Source organism: Pongo pygmaeus, chromosome 4 (genome assembly GCF_028885625.2).
Source record: "Pongo pygmaeus isolate AG05252 chromosome 4, NHGRI_mPonPyg2-v2.0_pri, whole genome shotgun sequence".
Taxonomy (NCBI): Eukaryota; Metazoa; Chordata; class Mammalia; order Primates; family Hominidae; genus Pongo; species Pongo pygmaeus.
In genome coordinates, this window is record NC_072377.2 from 173,690,403 (window position 1) to 173,706,914 (window position 16,512).

The following is a 16,512-nucleotide window of genomic DNA, read 5'->3' on the forward strand; positions in this document are numbered from 1 at the left end:
GACCAGCCTGAGCAACATGACGAAACCCTGTCTCTTCCAGAAAAAAACAAAAATTAGACGTTGTGATGCACACCTGCAGTCCCAGCTACTCAGGAGGCTGAGGTAGGAGGATCACTTGAGGCTGGGAGGTGAAGGTTGTAGGGAGCTGTGATCATGGCACTGCACTCCAACCTAGGTGACACAGTGAGACACTGTCTCCAAGAAAACCCAAAAAACAAAAAAACTTTGCTTCATCATTGGTGTTCCTGTAGCATGACACCAGTGTCTCCAGTGAGAATGATTTGATTCTGCTGTGGAACCACACATTGTTGATATGTGTGTCTTCCTCCCTGGACTGTGTTTGTTTAACTCTGTGGCCCCTGCACCTAGCCCAGGGTCTGGCCCAAACATGGGGCCTGGTAGATGTGGAATGAGTGAGAGTGTACTAATGGCAACAGAAACAGGGCTGCCTCAGGGAAAAGTGTTTGGAAGCAAAACCATTTTAATATGGAATTGCTAGAGCCTTGGGCCCCTGAGGATTGTAAACTGAATGAGGGGTACTAAAGATCTGTTACAGGCTCAGCTTGAAGATCTAGGCCAGGAGTGCCAGGGCATCCTTAGCTTGGTTTCCCCATGGCTAAGACAGAGCCTGGTGTCTCTCCAGGGCCACCTACCTGCTCAAACTCACGACTCCCTGACAGCAGCTTCTGGACAGCAATTCTCTGACTTTCCATTTCATAACTCAGCACAGTGCTGCGACACTCCTACCACCCACACCAGCCTTCTACCAAATCACCAGCCCTGACAGCTAACGTCAGCAGAGGGCAAAGGCTGGGCTCTGTTTGGGAAGGCCCCTGGCTCAGGGCAGGGCTCAGCTGCTTTTGGAAGCCTGGCTTTCACCTTCTGTCCTTGACATGTCTGTGTAAAGGCTTAATTTGCCAAGCACTTCCTCCAGTGTTATTTCAACCCTCAGTGATTGCCCTAAGAGGTACATCCTGCTATTGCTCACATTACATGGGAAGGGGAAGGGGGGAAAACTGAGGCACAAAGAGGCTGAATCACTTGTTCACATCTGGATTTATGTGATAGCAAATGCTTCACAGGCTGTCCTGGCCCTGCCTCCTTGGCTCTCTGTCCTCTCCACTTGTCCAGGACCTGTGGCTCCAGGGACACAGATGTTAGGCGGCCCAGGCTCTAGGGAGACCACCAGGGTGAGCTCTTTCCTCTGGTGTCCACTGTGCCAACTGTCCTAAACTGCCTGGTCTTTATCCACCTTCCACCGGGAGCCTCCTGCTCTGGTCAACACCCTTTTCCTTGTCCCTCGTCTGTCTTTGCTGACCTCCCAGCATGGCTTGCCCACCTGTTCTCTCTGCTCTCACAAGTTCTTCCCTTTCTTCAAGGCCCAACTCAGACTGCTCTTTCTGCAGGAAGTTTTCCTGTGGAAACTGGTGTTTCCTAGACTTGTGCATTAAAATCACCTGGAAGGCCCTCTGAAGCACAGGTGTGTTGGGGCCAACCCCTAGGGTTTCGGATTCAGTAGTTCTGGGGTAGAGTCTGAAAATGTGTATTTCTATCATGTCTGCAGGTGATGCTGGTGCTGCTGCCTCGGGGACCACACTTCGAGAACCACTGGTTTTAACCAATGGCTTTCAAATTGGGTTTGTTGGATGATTTATCAGGGGCCTTGACAACAGCGTGTGTGGAGGGGGGATCTTTGCTTCAACCCTGCAGAGCGGTTTTACTTCTAAGTATTTACGATTCTTAAGTTCAATATAAGATTTTAATGGAAGAAAAGATTTAGTTAGCAGGGGAAAAAAAGTCTGAAAGTTGCAGCTCTTCGCCAATCCCTATGAAATGTGCTCTTGCCTCTGAGGGGACAGTGTGGCCTCTGTTTTGTACTGTGGTTTCCCTAAGGTTTGGCTCTCCTTCTACTGGTAGTTTGACATGATTTTAGGTGTGACACAGACCTTTTTAACTTTTAGTAGTCATTTTCATAACTATTATAAAAATCTTTATAACTAAATTTTTATTTTAATATTTAGTATTTATTTTACTGAGAAGTGGAAAAAAATCGAACATATCCAACTAGCGTATCTGTGATTCCCCAGATGATCATTCCTTAAGGAGCAGCTATATGCAAAAAGTGAGTAGTTGGCTGGGTGCAGTGGCTCACACCTGTAATCCCAGCACTTTGGGAGGCCGAGGCGGGTGGATCACCTGAGTTCAGGAGCTCGAGAGCAGCCTGGCCAACATAGTGAAATCCCATCTCTACTAAAAATACAAAAATTAGCCAGGCATGGTGGCATGAACCTGTAATTAATCCTAGTTACTAGTGATTAATTACTAGTTACTAGGGATTAATTAACCTGTAATTAATCCTAGTTACTAGGGAGACTGAGGCAGGAGAATTGCTTGAATCTGGGAGACAGAGGTTGCAGTGAGCTGAGATTGCTCCATTGCACTCCAGCCTGGGCAAGAGAACAAGACTCCGTCTCAAAAAAAAAAAAAAAAAAAAAAAAAGTTGCTGTAAGGCAGCATCTGAAGTGAAAGTCCAGCTGCCACACCCATCACACACAAGCCAGGGTGGCTGCTGGAGAGGCTGAAGTTTAGGAAAAGCTGCCCTTCAGGACGGTTTGAAAGTCACCTAAGGGGTGGCCCTGCTTCCTCAGTGCCCTTGAGTTTCTTCGCCTTGAGTTGCATGCTAATTGTGCCCTGTTGTCTTTCTTAAACTAATAAAAGATTAAGATGACATTTTGAAAAGGGCACCTCATTAAGCAGCTTCGTCCCCACTGCAGCGCACACTCCCGCACAGTAGCCAGCTGCCCGTTTATCTTATGGTGATGAGGTGTCACCTTCCCTCTGCGGGCCTGCCTTCCTCTGCCTCTTCCTCTGACACGCCTTTCTCCCTCCCACTCACCACTCGGCGAGGAGGAAGTGTGTGTGTGCGCGCATGTGCATGGTAGGGGCAGGGAGAAGGGACACCCGATTTCTCCTGAATCCCCTTTCTGAGTTGCAGGCCCAGAGGCAAAAGGATGTGGAGGAACACACAGTGGGTCAGGAGGGGGAGAGGCCCTTACCTGTACACTGTGGTTGGAGGGGAACTCAGGCTGTCATAGACCAGCCGCACGTGGCCCTGGTACAGCTCCAGTGCCAAGGGGTCATTGTCTCCTTTGTAGAGAAGGATGCCGTTGTCCTTGTCAGTGGCCACCTGGAGAAAGCAGCCGGGGCGTGTTAGTAAGGGCTTACCTGAGACTGAACCTTCCCTGCCCATCTCACAGAGCCCTCTTCCAGGCAGCAGCTTCTGAATCTGTGCTGCGTCTAAATTCACGTCCATCTTTCCTCCTCCACCTAGTCAGTAAATCCCCAGAAGGTAAGGCCTAGACTTACACCTCAGCAAGTGCTGACTGAGCAAACCAGCTCAACACATTTTTACTGAGTGCCCACTGTGCACCACTATGTTCATATATTTCTGTATGTCAGGAGGCCTGAACTCTAATCTGCCCTCTCCCTCTGGTGCGTAACATGATCCCGCCCAAGTTCAGGCCCTTCTTTGCTTTCTCTGTATGAAGTAGAATAATAAGTTGTTTTTTTTTTTGAGGCGGAATCTTGGCCCAGGCTGGAGTGCAGTGGCACAGTCTTGGCTCACCGCAGCCTCCGCTTCCTGGGTTCAAGCGTTTCTGGTGCTTCAGCCTCCTGAGTAGCTGGGACTACGGGTGTGTATCACCACACCCTGCTAATTTTTGTATTTTTAGTAGAGACAGGATTTAACCATGTTGACCAGGCTGGTCTTGAACTCGCGACCTAAAGTGATTCACCCGCCTTGGCCTCCCAAAGCGCTGGGATTATAGGTGTGAGCCACTGCACCTGGCTAATAAGAGTTATAAAGAAAATGCTAACAATGATAATTAATTCAATGTTTGCTAGGAACCAGGCACTATGCTAAGAGTCATCTGGGGAATTAAAAAAAAATTCCAGTGTCTAGACTTTACCCCAGACCAGCTACACATGAATCTCTTGTGGGTGGGGCCCAGGCAAAGATAATTTTATTATTTATTTATTTGTTTTTTTGAGACAGAGTCCTGCCCTGTTGCCCAGGCTAGAGTGCAGTGGCATGACCTCGGCTTACTGCAGCCTCTGCCTCCCAGATTCAAGTGATTCTCATGCCTCAGCCTCCCAACAGCTGGGATTACAGGCATGCACCACCACGCCCTGCTAATTTTTGTATTTTTAGTAGAGACTGGGTTTCACCATGTTGGCCAGGTTGGTCTCAAACTCCTGACCTCAAGTGATCCACCCGCCTCAGCCTCCCTAAGTGTTGGGATTACAGGCGTGAGCCACCACACCTGGCCAAAGATAATTTAAAAAGTTCTCGAGGTGATTCTAAAGTATTGCCAAGGCTGAAAGTTGCTGGTTTCAGAAGTTGTACTCACAGCCAGCCACCCGGAATGAGATTCTTGGATTAGTGAATGGGCCTCAGACAAGGGGTTTTGTCTGTCTTGAACTGAATCCCAATTCTGCAGCACAGAGTCTGCTGTACAATAGTTGAATGCATATTTTCTGGAGGAATGAGTGAATGAGGCTGGAAGTGGGGGCTGCAGTTTGCAGCAAGAGCTGGTCAGGAGTTATCTATAGAACTCTCTGGATGAATGGGTCCAGGTGTCCTCAAGCTGAGTGTTGTCCCTGATGGTGCTTTACTGCTAAGATGGGGCATTCCAGCAATTTTCTGAACAATCAGAGCTTGTGGGCATGTTGAGGTCCTTCCAAGGGCAGGGCAGGGCGGGACACACCTGCAGGGAGATGTTGGCCTGGGGTCGGACCTTGGCGGAGGCCAGTTCCACGTAGGAGTCCTTGCCCACGAAGTTGACGGTGATGAGCTTCTCGCATCTGGGGCCGGCGAAGCCTGGTGGGCAGCGGCAGGTAGGCTCCTGCTGCACCACGATGCACTGGGCCCCGTTCTGGCACTCGTACTGGTCGCACGGGCTGGTCTGCAGCAGGACCATGGGTGGGGGGTGCTCACAGAAGGGTCCACTGGAAGGCGGGAGAGAATGGGGAGGGAGATGGGAGAATGGCCAAGAGGAGACAATCACAGTTACTCAGGCCAAAGAACCTCGAGCAGAGAGGTAGAGTGAGATGGGAAATGACACTAGTTCTAGGGGCTAGTTCCAGCCCTGCCACTAACCGGGGCAAGACCTTTTCCTTCTCTAAGTCCCATATTTCCCATTTTTAAGAGAGTTGGGGTAGCCATGGTGGCATGAGCCTGTAGTCCCAGTTACAGGGGAGGATCGCTTGAGCACAGGAGTGCGAGTTCAGGCTGCGGAACAGAGCAAGACTCCAGCTCCAAGAAATAAAATCATGGAGTTGGACTAGAGTAGAGGTCCCTAAATTTCAGTGTCATCAGAATTGCCTGGGTGTGATTTCTTAAAAGAGCACATTCCTACCCATGGAAAGATGAATGGATAAACAAAATGTGGCGCATCCATCCAATGGAACATTGTTCAGCAGTAAAAACAAAGGGAATTCTGACATACCCAACATCATGGTTGAATCTTGAGAACATTATATACTAAGTGAAATAAGCCCGACAAAGGACAAATGCTGTATGTGTCCATTTATATAAAGCATCTAGAGTAGCCAAATTCATAGCAACAGAAGTAGAATAGAGGTTACCACTGAGGAACCATCATGTTTGTTCTTCATCCTAGAAAGAAGATTCTGGCCAGTGTGGCCATGTGGCTACCTCCACCTTGCAAGCTGGGCTTCAAGATGGTGGCATCTTCCATTAGATGGAATCCTACCCAAGCATGACATTACATGAGCTGAACCTAAGCTCAGCTTTCACGTGGAGTTGCCACAAGTAGCTCTTCTCCCATCTACAATGTGGGATCACCAATACCTGCTCTATTTCCCTCATGGGGACATGTAAGGACTGCAAAGGTGTCAGGGGAATAAAGGCATCATCCAGAACCAGGGCTACAGCCACCTGGGCCTGAGTATTCATCCTGGCCACCTTAGCCAGTCAGCCCCAGCCCCTGCCACCTGGCTCAGGCTGTCTCCTTCCTGAGGTGCCCTCCTGCCTTACCTGAAGCCCTGGGGGCAGGTGCATGTGTAGCCATTGATTGTGTCCACGCACTGGGCCCCGTGGCGGCACTTGTGGGCCACACAGTCATCATTGTCTGTCTCACAGAGCTTCCCGCTGTAGCCAGGGACACACTCGCACCTGGAACATAGGCAGAGGCAAGGCCGTTCCTCAAGGCAAGGCCAGCTTCCAGGCAGTCACTCTCCAGCCCCCCTCAGCAGGTGGCCTCTCCCCATCTCTTCTATCTATCCAAGTTCCTTTGGGATCTGCAAAGCCTGGCTCCACAGCAGGTTTCCCTAGTGGCCCATGGCCTTTGTTCTATTCATGGTGGGGCGAGTCTTGTGTTCCAGAGCCAGGGTGAGGAACACAGGGTTGGACTCATCCAGCTTTTGGCTTGGATCTGCCACTTCCTACATGAAACTGACGTTCAGTTTGGTCCTTCCTTTGGGTCAGGCACTGTGCTATGCCCCTTTCACTGAGTTCTCATTGAGGCCTCTCAGGACCCTGTAAGGGAGGGTCTACCATACTCCATCGTAAGGAAGAAACCAGAGGGCAGAGAGCACTGTAGGCACTTCCCTGAGGACCCCCACACCCCCATCGAGTGATAATACTTAGTTTACACTTGCGTGTCAGAAACTGTTCTAAATGGGTCAGTCACTCATTACCTCTCTGTGTTTCAGTTTCTTCATCTTTAAATGCAATTGATAAATAACTCCACCTCTTATGGTTTCTTTAAAAATGATATGATATGCTTTGTGTAGTGCACTAAACATTAAGTAAATATTCAACATGACATGTAGAAGATGAATGAAGAGGAATACGATACTATTTGCACTCTGAGATTCAGACCAGGATGAGAAAGGCAAAAATCTCTTCTGCCTTAATAAGTGGCTCATATTACCTGGGCAAGAGGATGGGAACACCTGCTCCACCCCAGGCCCTGCACACCAATCTGGCCCTTCCTAAAAGAGCAGTGCGTCAGCAATTCCATTATCGCCCCTTCTAGGCAAGGTTTAAAACCTGGCCAGAGGAAGCTGCCCCAGCTAAAACCTGGCCTCCTTGAGTGTGGGCCAGAAACATGCATCTCTGGGCTCCTCTGTCTGGGGCAACATTCAACCAAAATCCCAGCATAGAAACACACCTGAAGGCACTGAGGGGCTGAGTCACAGAGGCTTAGGTGCACCCACAGGCACATATAAGCAAACGCTTACTGGCGCTTCTGCCTTCAGCAAAGCCTGTGTACCTTTCTGGGCCCAACAGCTGAATTCTAGTGGGCAGAGTAAAAATAATAGCCACAACCTATCCAAGTCAGAGGAGGAGGCGGCATGGCAGAAGGAGGTGACAAAGGCAGGGAGGTGAGGGTGGGGAGGGAAGCAAGCTCTCTGAACTCTTAGGTTGTCTTATAAGCAGCCCCATGGAAGAATCAGGGCAAAGGAATGGTCCTCCCTCATCCCTCTCCTCTTTAGCAATGGATAGAAGTGGGGTGGAATCCACAAGTGGTAATCCCACTGGCATCATTGTGGTTGGCAGAGCATGATGCAGACTATAGATTCATAGCTAGGTAAGACACGGAGGGGGTGATATGTCCTTGACTGGAACAAGTTCCTGAAACCGAGGACTTACTGGCCTATGCTCAAAAATTGAAATCCGCTAAGATCTGACCAATGCACCTTTACTTGATTGGCAAATTTGAAATACATAACCTATTGCTGCACTAGAAGTACAAACTTACATGTTCAACCAGTCTTTTAAGGAAACACATTGAGAATGCCTTCGAGGGGCATGTGCTCAATACAGCACCATGTATACTTCTGCTACTGTGTTAAACTTGGCCCAGGTAGGCATCTGTGTGTCTCTTGAATTCTAAAAAGTAGTTGCAGAGCAACTTAAGCTATTTGACTTTCTCCAAGGCAATAATAGCTGGCCAATACTTACAGGATAAAATCCAATATTTTAAGCCTGGACTTCAAGGCTACTGGTGAGATCTTTATTAGGAATTAGGGAAGCTATTCTCACTCTCAGACTAAGCAGTGGAGGTCGGGAGGCAAATGTGTTGACCTTCTTCTTCTTTTAAAATGCTACAGCCCTCTCAATACCAGCAAGTCTCAAACTTTAATGAGCATACAGAACACCCAGGGATCTTGTTAAAATGTGTTTTCTGATTCAGGGAGTCTGGGTGGGGCCTGGGAACTAGCATTCCTAACAAACGCCTATGTGATGCTGATGCTGCTGGTTCAAGACCCTCTGGTAGCAAGGACCTATATGATACTTCTCCATCAACTAAAGAGAGGCAGCTAGTGCTATAACCTGCATTCTCTATTGTTCTCAAATGCTTGCCTTTATCTTTCTTCTAGTTAAGTTGTATGCAGTTTAATATGTGTTGGGTCTACTGATTCTGCACAAGGGGGAGTAACCACATGCTGTCCTTGGTTCCAGGACATCTGGAGTCTCTGGATTTAGCTGAGAAATCAGTCAGGCCCAGACTGATTCACAGCCCCACCCCTTTATATGTGTGCGTGGAGGTGGCTTATGCCACCTCAGTGAGCCTCATAAAATATGAATGAGTTTCTACATTCTAAGATTGTTGGATGTTGGATAATATACCTTGCCTGACAAAGAATAAGTTAGCAGTACATGCTAGTCATTGTGATCTTTCTTTTGGCCATTGGTATTTTCAGTATTATGGACAGGTAGTATCTGCCCTTCATTGAGACCTCATTGAGGGAGGGAACGTACAAGGAGAACTCCAAGGATAAACATCTTCACACCTGGGCAAATGTCACCCTGACTGTTTATCTCTTTGGCTAATATCCCTATAGGCTGCCATAGGATATGAGCTGTTTGGTGATGGGAGATGAGGGAGATAAAATGATAAAATGTTGCACTGGAAGAATAATTTTTGATTTAAACACATTTTAATGAAAAACTAACATTATTGAGCTGGGCTGTAGACCTTCTCAAGATAATGACATCACATATAAATACAGTATCTCGAGATTATGAAAGCTAGACTGATTTTGTTCTTTCCTATATTGTCTTAGAACTCAAGGGACTTTGGTTACAATAGAGGTTTCTAGGAATAAGTTCTGGGGATCATAAAAACCTGGCAGTGTTAGCTCTGCAGCACTCCAGCCCCACACCTGCACCCTTGACCACGTCTTTTTTTTTTTTTTTTTTTTTTTTTTGAGACAGAGTCTCGCTCTGTCACCCAGGCTGGAATGCAGTGGTGCAATCTCAGCTCACTGCAATCTCCGCCTCCTGGGTTCAAGCGATTCTCCTGCCTCAGCCTCCTGAGTAGCTGGGACTGCAGGAGTGTGCCACCACACCTGGCTAATTTTTGTATTTTCAGTAGAGACGGGGTTTCACCATGTTGGCCAGGGTGGCCCCTAGACCACTTCTGACCAGTGCTGGTGTAAGCCTGTGTCCTCTGAGCTTGCTGTCCACTCAGCCAAGAGGCAATTTATCTCCTCTCCATGGGCAGATCCCCATTCCCTGCCCCTTCCCGGGCATGCCCAGCCTGCTCTGCTTTGAGTTCATGTTTGCATTTACACGTGTCTTCCCACCCCTTGCCCCTTTATTCTTCCCTGTCCCCTCACAGTATCCCATACTTTGTAAAGATCAGCAGTAAACTAACGTCAAATCCGGGGGGTGGAAGTAGGTGGGGAGGTCCTGTGAGGTATCTCTCACCCTTGTACTCAGGTAACTCGACTGCCTAAAAGTCCCACCTGGCATATCTGAGGGGGCATGGGGCAGATGAGGTAGATAGGAATGGGGTAGACACATGGAAGGGCAGAAGCTTCATTTGGTCTCATTGAGCAAAACCAGAGCCTCTTGGCATTTCCCCTGGTGATGAGATCTAGGCTTGTGATGTGAAAATAGAAAAGGAAGACACGAGAAAAGACATGCTCATGTCTGCCTGTCACCCTTACTTACTCGCTGCTTCTTCCCTCAGTGGGGCCGTCCTTCCTTCTCTCAACCCATCCAAATTCCACCCACCCTCAAGGGTCACCCACATTCTACTCCTAAAGGGGTGGGGCTGCTTCTCTTCTCCAGCAGCCTTTTCCTTCCTCAGAACCCCAGCAACAGAGCCAGAATCGTGGGGCCTAGAACTTCATTCTTTTCTAAATATTTGCTCAGTGTCAAATCATCTTCCCCTAGGTCCATGGCAAGGGCCTTGAGGAGACAAATCAAAACCATCTTCCAATCCCCACTACACTCCATACAATCAAGATCTGTGGACTGATGGGTGGGCTGGCTGGAGCAACAACTAGAACTCCTGCTTCTTGGATTCTAAGATTCTAAGAGCTTACAAGTTCAAGTTTCAGAGATTCTATAATTCTAAATTTCTAAGATTCTGTGATTGGGCTTTCTGAGATCTTGGGGTTCCCTGAAGTCCTAAGTTTTGCTGTTTAGAATCATAGTCACAAACACCCCCAGAGTCTGAGAACTCTCTGCCCTGTGACTGAGAACAGGACAGACTCTGGGTGATGAAAGCTTCTGGACCCATCGAGACCTAGAGCATGAGCTTCTGCCCCGCAGAGGCTGAAGATGCCACTGGTGGGCAGTCTCCATAAAGACTCATCAGCACAGGCATGGAGCTCTGGGCCCAGGGCCCTCATCCCTAGGGGAGGCTCTGTAAGGTCATTTATGGGGTCTGCTAAGGGTACATCCTGGGGTCTCTTCAGTTGCCCCGGACCGCCTTTTCCCAAAACCCTGACTCCTTGGTGCTAGTGGCTTCCCTCCGGTGTTGGATGGAGATTGCTGGGAGTAGAAGGAGGCAGCTGTGTGTAGAAGGCAGCACTGGGGTCGGGAAGAATGTTTTTGTCCACAGAGTTCTGGGATCTCCCTCTCGATGTCAGAAAACCCTCAGTCTCAAGGGTCTCACAATCTTCTCTAGAAGAGGCAGTGGCAGAAGTTTTCATGAAGGAAGGTGAAAGGAAGAGATGAGTACAGGGCCTGGGAGGGATTTCCCAGGAGTGCCATTGGATCCTCAGCCTCAAGAGCTGGATGGCTTTCTGACCTGAGGCAGCTTCTCCATCCACTCTTAGGGCCACTCACGTGCTCCCCTGGCTCCTATTGGCTCTGCTGCTCACCATGGAGACAGCTCCGCCAATGGCCATGCTGCTGGACCACAGTGCTCCTGCCCCCTTCCCCTGCAACAGGTGCATAAGCTGGAAAACTTGCTGTAGACTGGAGGGGCAGCATGCTGCAAAGGCTGCACATGGAGAAGGTGACCAAATACCCTTTAGACTCTGCTTCCCCAGTGGAATTGCTCTACGTCTTTAGCTCTGGAAAGGAGGGATATGCTGAGAGCACTGGGAAGTTGGTAGGAGAGGAGAGGCAAGGAAGAAGGGGCAGGGAAGAGAAAGAGTGGATCTTTCTCTCTCTCTGTCTCTGTCTCTCTCTCTCTCCCTACCTACCTGTCTATCTACAGAGACTTAGAGACACCCACAGAGAGACAGAGGCACGCATAGGGAAACAGACTGAGATAATTAGATCATGGCTGAATCAGAGATACAGAGAAGCATATGAGAGAGAGAGAGAGAGAGAGAGTGTGAGCATGCAGAGAGACCAGAGACTGCCTAAAACCTAGACTGTTAGAGGCAGAGTTTTCATGGACTCTGTGCTGGGGGCACGAAGCCAGGTCTTACCTGAATCCTTTGTCCAGGGGGATGCACTTGGCCTCATGCTGACAGAGGTTCAGCTCAGGCACACAGTGGTCGATCACCTCGTCGCATAGCTCACCTGGCACAGATGGGGGAGATAGCTCAGGCCTCAGGCAGGGTAGGGATACCCTGGCCAGAAGATCAGAGTATTGGAGGCGGGGGGGATATCCTGGCCAGAAGATCAGACTCATCCAGCCCCTGGTCAGGTGGGCATGGACGTCAGGAGTCCTGCGTTCTCACTCATTGTGTATCCTCCTGCACCTCTGCCTTGGTTTCTTTGGCAGTGACTGCGGAAAGATTCCAGGTGTCCTCCTGGACACTGTCCTAGCATCGCCATTTGGCTGTTTTACTTGATCTTTCAGGGGCAGGGGCAGGGGCAGAGGCAGGTGCAGCTGAGAGCACAGGATGCCTGGCCCTGACTTTGGGCCATGCTTATTCATTTGTTTTTTCATTCCACACTTATTTACTGAGTACCTCCTGTGTGGCAGGCACTGTGCCAGGCACTGGGGACACAACAGTGACCAGGTCCTGTCCTACCCACAGCCTATTTGGGAAGATCTACAAATAAGCAGGCAATTACAACACAGACTTGTAGGTGTGACCAGAAGGGCAAACTCTGTGGAAGCACAAGGGGGATCCATAACCTCCCCCAGGAGGTCAGAGGAGGCTTCAGAGACATAGACAAGGCTTAGCAGCCCAGTTCACCTGTTATAGATAAGTAAGCCCCTTGGATTTTTCAGGGAAGGAAGTATGAAAGGAATTTGAAGTTCTGGTCTCTAGACACATTGCCTTTGAAGTCTGCAGTACTACAAAATACCTAACAGGCCATAAATACCCAGGGATGGCCCTTGCAGATAAGCCCTGAAAAGCTTACACCACCTGAAAATGTGTTTTAGGAATGTGGGGGAGGGTGGTAAGGCAGCACAGCAGCTCCCAAGCAACACCAGCTTTTAAGATACGAGTTTTGGGTTTCCTCAAATTCCACTTGGTCAAGCCAAATGGAGAGTGATCTAAGAGAGGGAAAGGTCTAACCATGAACGTTCTCTCCAGGAGTGGGGTGGGAGCAGGGTGGGGAAAGCTGCCTTAGCTCCTGCTCCCAGGGTATAGGCAGGTAGGTCCAGAGGGCTGGCTGCAGGGTAATGAATAACAGATAGTCCCTAAGTCTGTTCTTTGCTGTGGTGGGGACAGGCTGACCCCAACCATGTCCTGGGAGGGAGCACTGAACCCCTCCCTCTCCAAATTTTGCCTTCAGCCTCTCAAGACCACAGAAGGCACTATGTTCCTGATAAGCCTCCTCTTTCTTGTCATCTGGAGAGACCCAGAGAAGCAGACAAGTGTCTGTGTGGGACTTGCACATTTTCTGGGACAGAGCAAACCACAAAGCCTCATTCTGTACCTGAGTTTCCCAGGAATGAATTCTGGTTGACACTTCCTAGCTGCTTGACCTTGACGTTGGCAGTTGTGGAGATTAAATGAGATTATACAAGCACTCACTCTCAGGACCAAAGTGCAAGGACCAAATCAGCAGTGCACCCTGGTCAACGGCAGACACCAGGTAGGCATCAACTGCGGCAGGAAACCACTTCATCAATGCCTCCTCAGTACCTTCCTGCTGCCCATCTGCCTACTCTAAATTCAGTTCAAGCCCCTCCCCTGCCACAAAGCCTTTGTTAGAGCCCCACTGCCCTCTCCATTTTCACTACTGGGATTTCTGTCATCTCTTTTCTGGCACCAAGCTGATTCTTCTTGACCAATGACTCAACTCTATACAGTGATTCTTTTCATGGACCAGAAGCCCTTGTGGGCTGAGGGCATACCTTAGATTTCTTGGTCTCTCTAAGTGGCTAATTTAGTAGTCTGTATACAGTAGGTGCACAGTAAGTGTTGCCTGTTGCTAATGCAACTCTTGGCTACAATTCCGCTCTCAGAAGATGAAAGATGGAAGGGGAGGTAACCCCTCAGCAGTCAGGCAGTCTCTCTCTCTCTTTCTCTCTCTTTCTTTCTTTCTTTCTTTTTGTTCTGTCTCCCAGGCAGGAGTGCAGTCGCAGGATCTCAGCTCACTGCAACCTCTACCTCCTGGGTTCAAGTGATTCTCCTGCCTCAGCTTCCTGAGTAGCTACGATTACAGGTCCCCACCACCATGCCCGGCTAATTTTTGTATTTTTAGTAGAGCTGGGGTTTTGCCATGTTGGCCAGGCTGGTCTCGAACTCCTGATCTCAGGTGATCTGCTTTCCTTGGCCTCCCAAAGTGCTAGGATTACAGGCATGAGCCACCGCATCCGCCCCCACAGCAGATTTCCATGCACTTTCTCCCAGCACAGAAGCTTGTCTGGGGTCCTAGGAAGCCCAGGATTATTAGAGCAAGTGGTTTTCTCAGTTGGTGGTGGTACGTTCCTGCAGTTTCAAGAGTGTACTTGGGGATACTGTCTATGGGCTGGAGGCTTGATAAAGATATGGGCTATGAGGGACAATGGGAGCCACTTGCTTCCTTCTCTGCCATCTTCAGGGATGCTTCTATTCATCTTCCACAGCTTCCCACCACCCACTTCACTCCTGCCATAAAAGCCTGGTTCCAGTAGTCCAGGACACGGGAGTCCCTGAGCTTCCCCCTCCTCATTTTCTTCTTGCCTTAGGCTGGTATTTCCTAAAAGCGCTTCTTGCAACACAGGATCTCTGGGCTGGGAATAGTGTTCAAGGATGGGGAAAGGGGGAAGCTCTGAGATCAAATAAGTTTGGGAACTTCTGGGTTAAACAAACTTTAACAGCTTTCTTTAAAGCAGGAATTTTCGGAACCTCTAATATGCTAATTTGTATCATGGTACACCAAGAAGAAGGTTATTATTATATGCAGTGCTTCCCAAACTTCTTGTCTCATGGGGATTTTTCCTCAAATTCATGGAATTCCAGTCTGGGATATGCTACTTTTGGCTGATCTCATAACAAAGCGGCCTGTGTTTGCACCAAAATTGGTAGCATTTTGCTTCACAATCTAATGATATATTTAACTGTCCTTTTTAGGGGCTATTAATGTAGGAAAATAAAGGTATTGTGTTTGGGGGGTGAGTGGGTGGAATGATCTTCCTGAGGAATGATCTCTTGTGGGAGCCTTCCTGGATTCTCCGGCTGGGTTAGGTTCCTTCTGTGTGATCCCAAACCCCCAGGGCTTATAGATGTTATGTTCTCTTTCTAATGAATCCACGCCTCTGTCCACCTGACTATAAACTTCTTATGAGAAGGAACTCTGTCTTGGTCATTTTTGTATCCCTAGCTCCTAGCTGAGTGTCTGGAAAATGTGGATTTCAAGAGACAGTTGACTAGACCTGAAGGAAGCATAAACACAATGCAAGTGCCTCTCTGCCAGCCTCAAACACCACTAGGTCTACAGGAGCCCTAAAGGAGGTAATGGCCAGCAATGAGATGAACAGCAGCTAAAGAGCCTGGGACTCTGTTTCAAGTGGGAAGGAGTAGTGATTTGCTGGTGGCTGGTGGTGGAGGAGATGGAGAAGCAAACAGGCCTTTGGGGAGCCCCTCTTGGCATAACATGGTCTTGGGGTCCTAGTCTCTGTCCTTAGGGAGAGAGGAGAGACCCTGGAAGAAGTTAAGAAAATGGTATTCTAGCGACACCCCTCCACCCCGCCATACACACAGTCATGAGATCCTTACCTGTGTAGTTAGGCGGGCAGACACACACGTAGTTGTTGATCCCGTCCACGCAGGTGGCATTGTTTTCACAGTCGTTGTCCTCACAGTCATCTGGGTTGATCTCACACCGCTGCCCCTCAAAGCCCAGTGGGCAGGAGCAGCTTTGGGATGTGAGGGGTGGGGAGCAGGGGAGTCAGGGGTCAGGGAGAGAGGTGAGTTGGGGTGGCAGAGAGGAAGACAGGGGTGGGAAATACAATTAGTTTTTCCTCCAGATGGAGATCTGAGAAAGCACTTTGGACACATGAGACCTTGGGGTCCTAAGCAGGAAGACCCTTAGGAGCCTAAAAGGTCATTTCATCCAACCCCATCTCCAGGCAATGTTCTATCTCCCCTGGCCCATGCTGGCTGCCTCGCTCTGGGGCTAATGTCCACCAACAAGGCCGGTGTCATTATTCCCCCAGCTGGAAGTGGTTTCCTGGATATGGCTTAAATTCCTCCAGCTGTCCTCCAAACCGCCCTCCCTTCGGCTCTTCTGAGGCACAATCTCTTTTGCAGATAAAGAGAGACAGCATAGTAAACATCCTCATTTAAATGATTTTTTTTACTCGAAGGCAGCCCTTCTATCTCAGTGTGAGGGGGTGGGCAGAATATAGTGGTCAAGGTCCCAGACTCTGCACCCAGTTTCCTGGGAATGAATTCCTGTTGATACATTCTAGCTGCTTGACCTTGACCTGGGTGGTTGTGAAGATTGAATGAGATTATACAAGCAAAATGTTTAAAAGGGTACATAGCACATAGAAAATGCTCAGAACAAGCTTTAGTTCTACACAAAACCACCCTACTTCCTTAACTGTTCTTCAGGGATGCAATTTCTCCCCATCATGTATTCTTGCTACTTCTGAGCCCCTCCAGCTTCTGGGGCATGAAGGCTAGAGTGGGAGGATCCCTCTCCTGCCAAGAGTGAGGCCTTCGGGTCAACTTGGCTTCAAACACTGTGGGGCGGCAAGATGCATTTCCTTCACTTGTCTCTAGAGTGTTAAATCTCTTGGATAAAAACCTCAACTGCCTGCATCTCTGCCTGATCTTGGTCATATCCCCAGGACTGGGCATGCTAGATCAGTTAGAACAGATAAAAAGGCCGTGCGGAAG

General features: G+C 49.0%; 1 protein-coding gene across 1 annotated transcript in view; it reads right to left on the reverse strand.

The window, feature by feature from the left end:
* Positions 1-16,512, reverse strand: part of SLIT3 (slit guidance ligand 3) — a 636,449-nt gene that overhangs the window by 14,898 nt on the left and 605,039 nt on the right. Inside the window, exons 28-32 of the mRNA XM_054486980.2 lie at positions 15,385-15,524; positions 11,707-11,800; positions 6,059-6,196; positions 4,767-5,007; positions 3,057-3,187 (exon numbers count right to left, since the gene is read on the reverse strand). Of these exons, the coding sequence (XP_054342955.1) occupies positions 3,057-3,187; positions 4,767-5,007; positions 6,059-6,196; positions 11,707-11,800; positions 15,385-15,524 (744 nt within the window). The remainder of the gene's footprint in view (positions 1-3,056; positions 3,188-4,766; positions 5,008-6,058; positions 6,197-11,706; positions 11,801-15,384; positions 15,525-16,512) is intronic.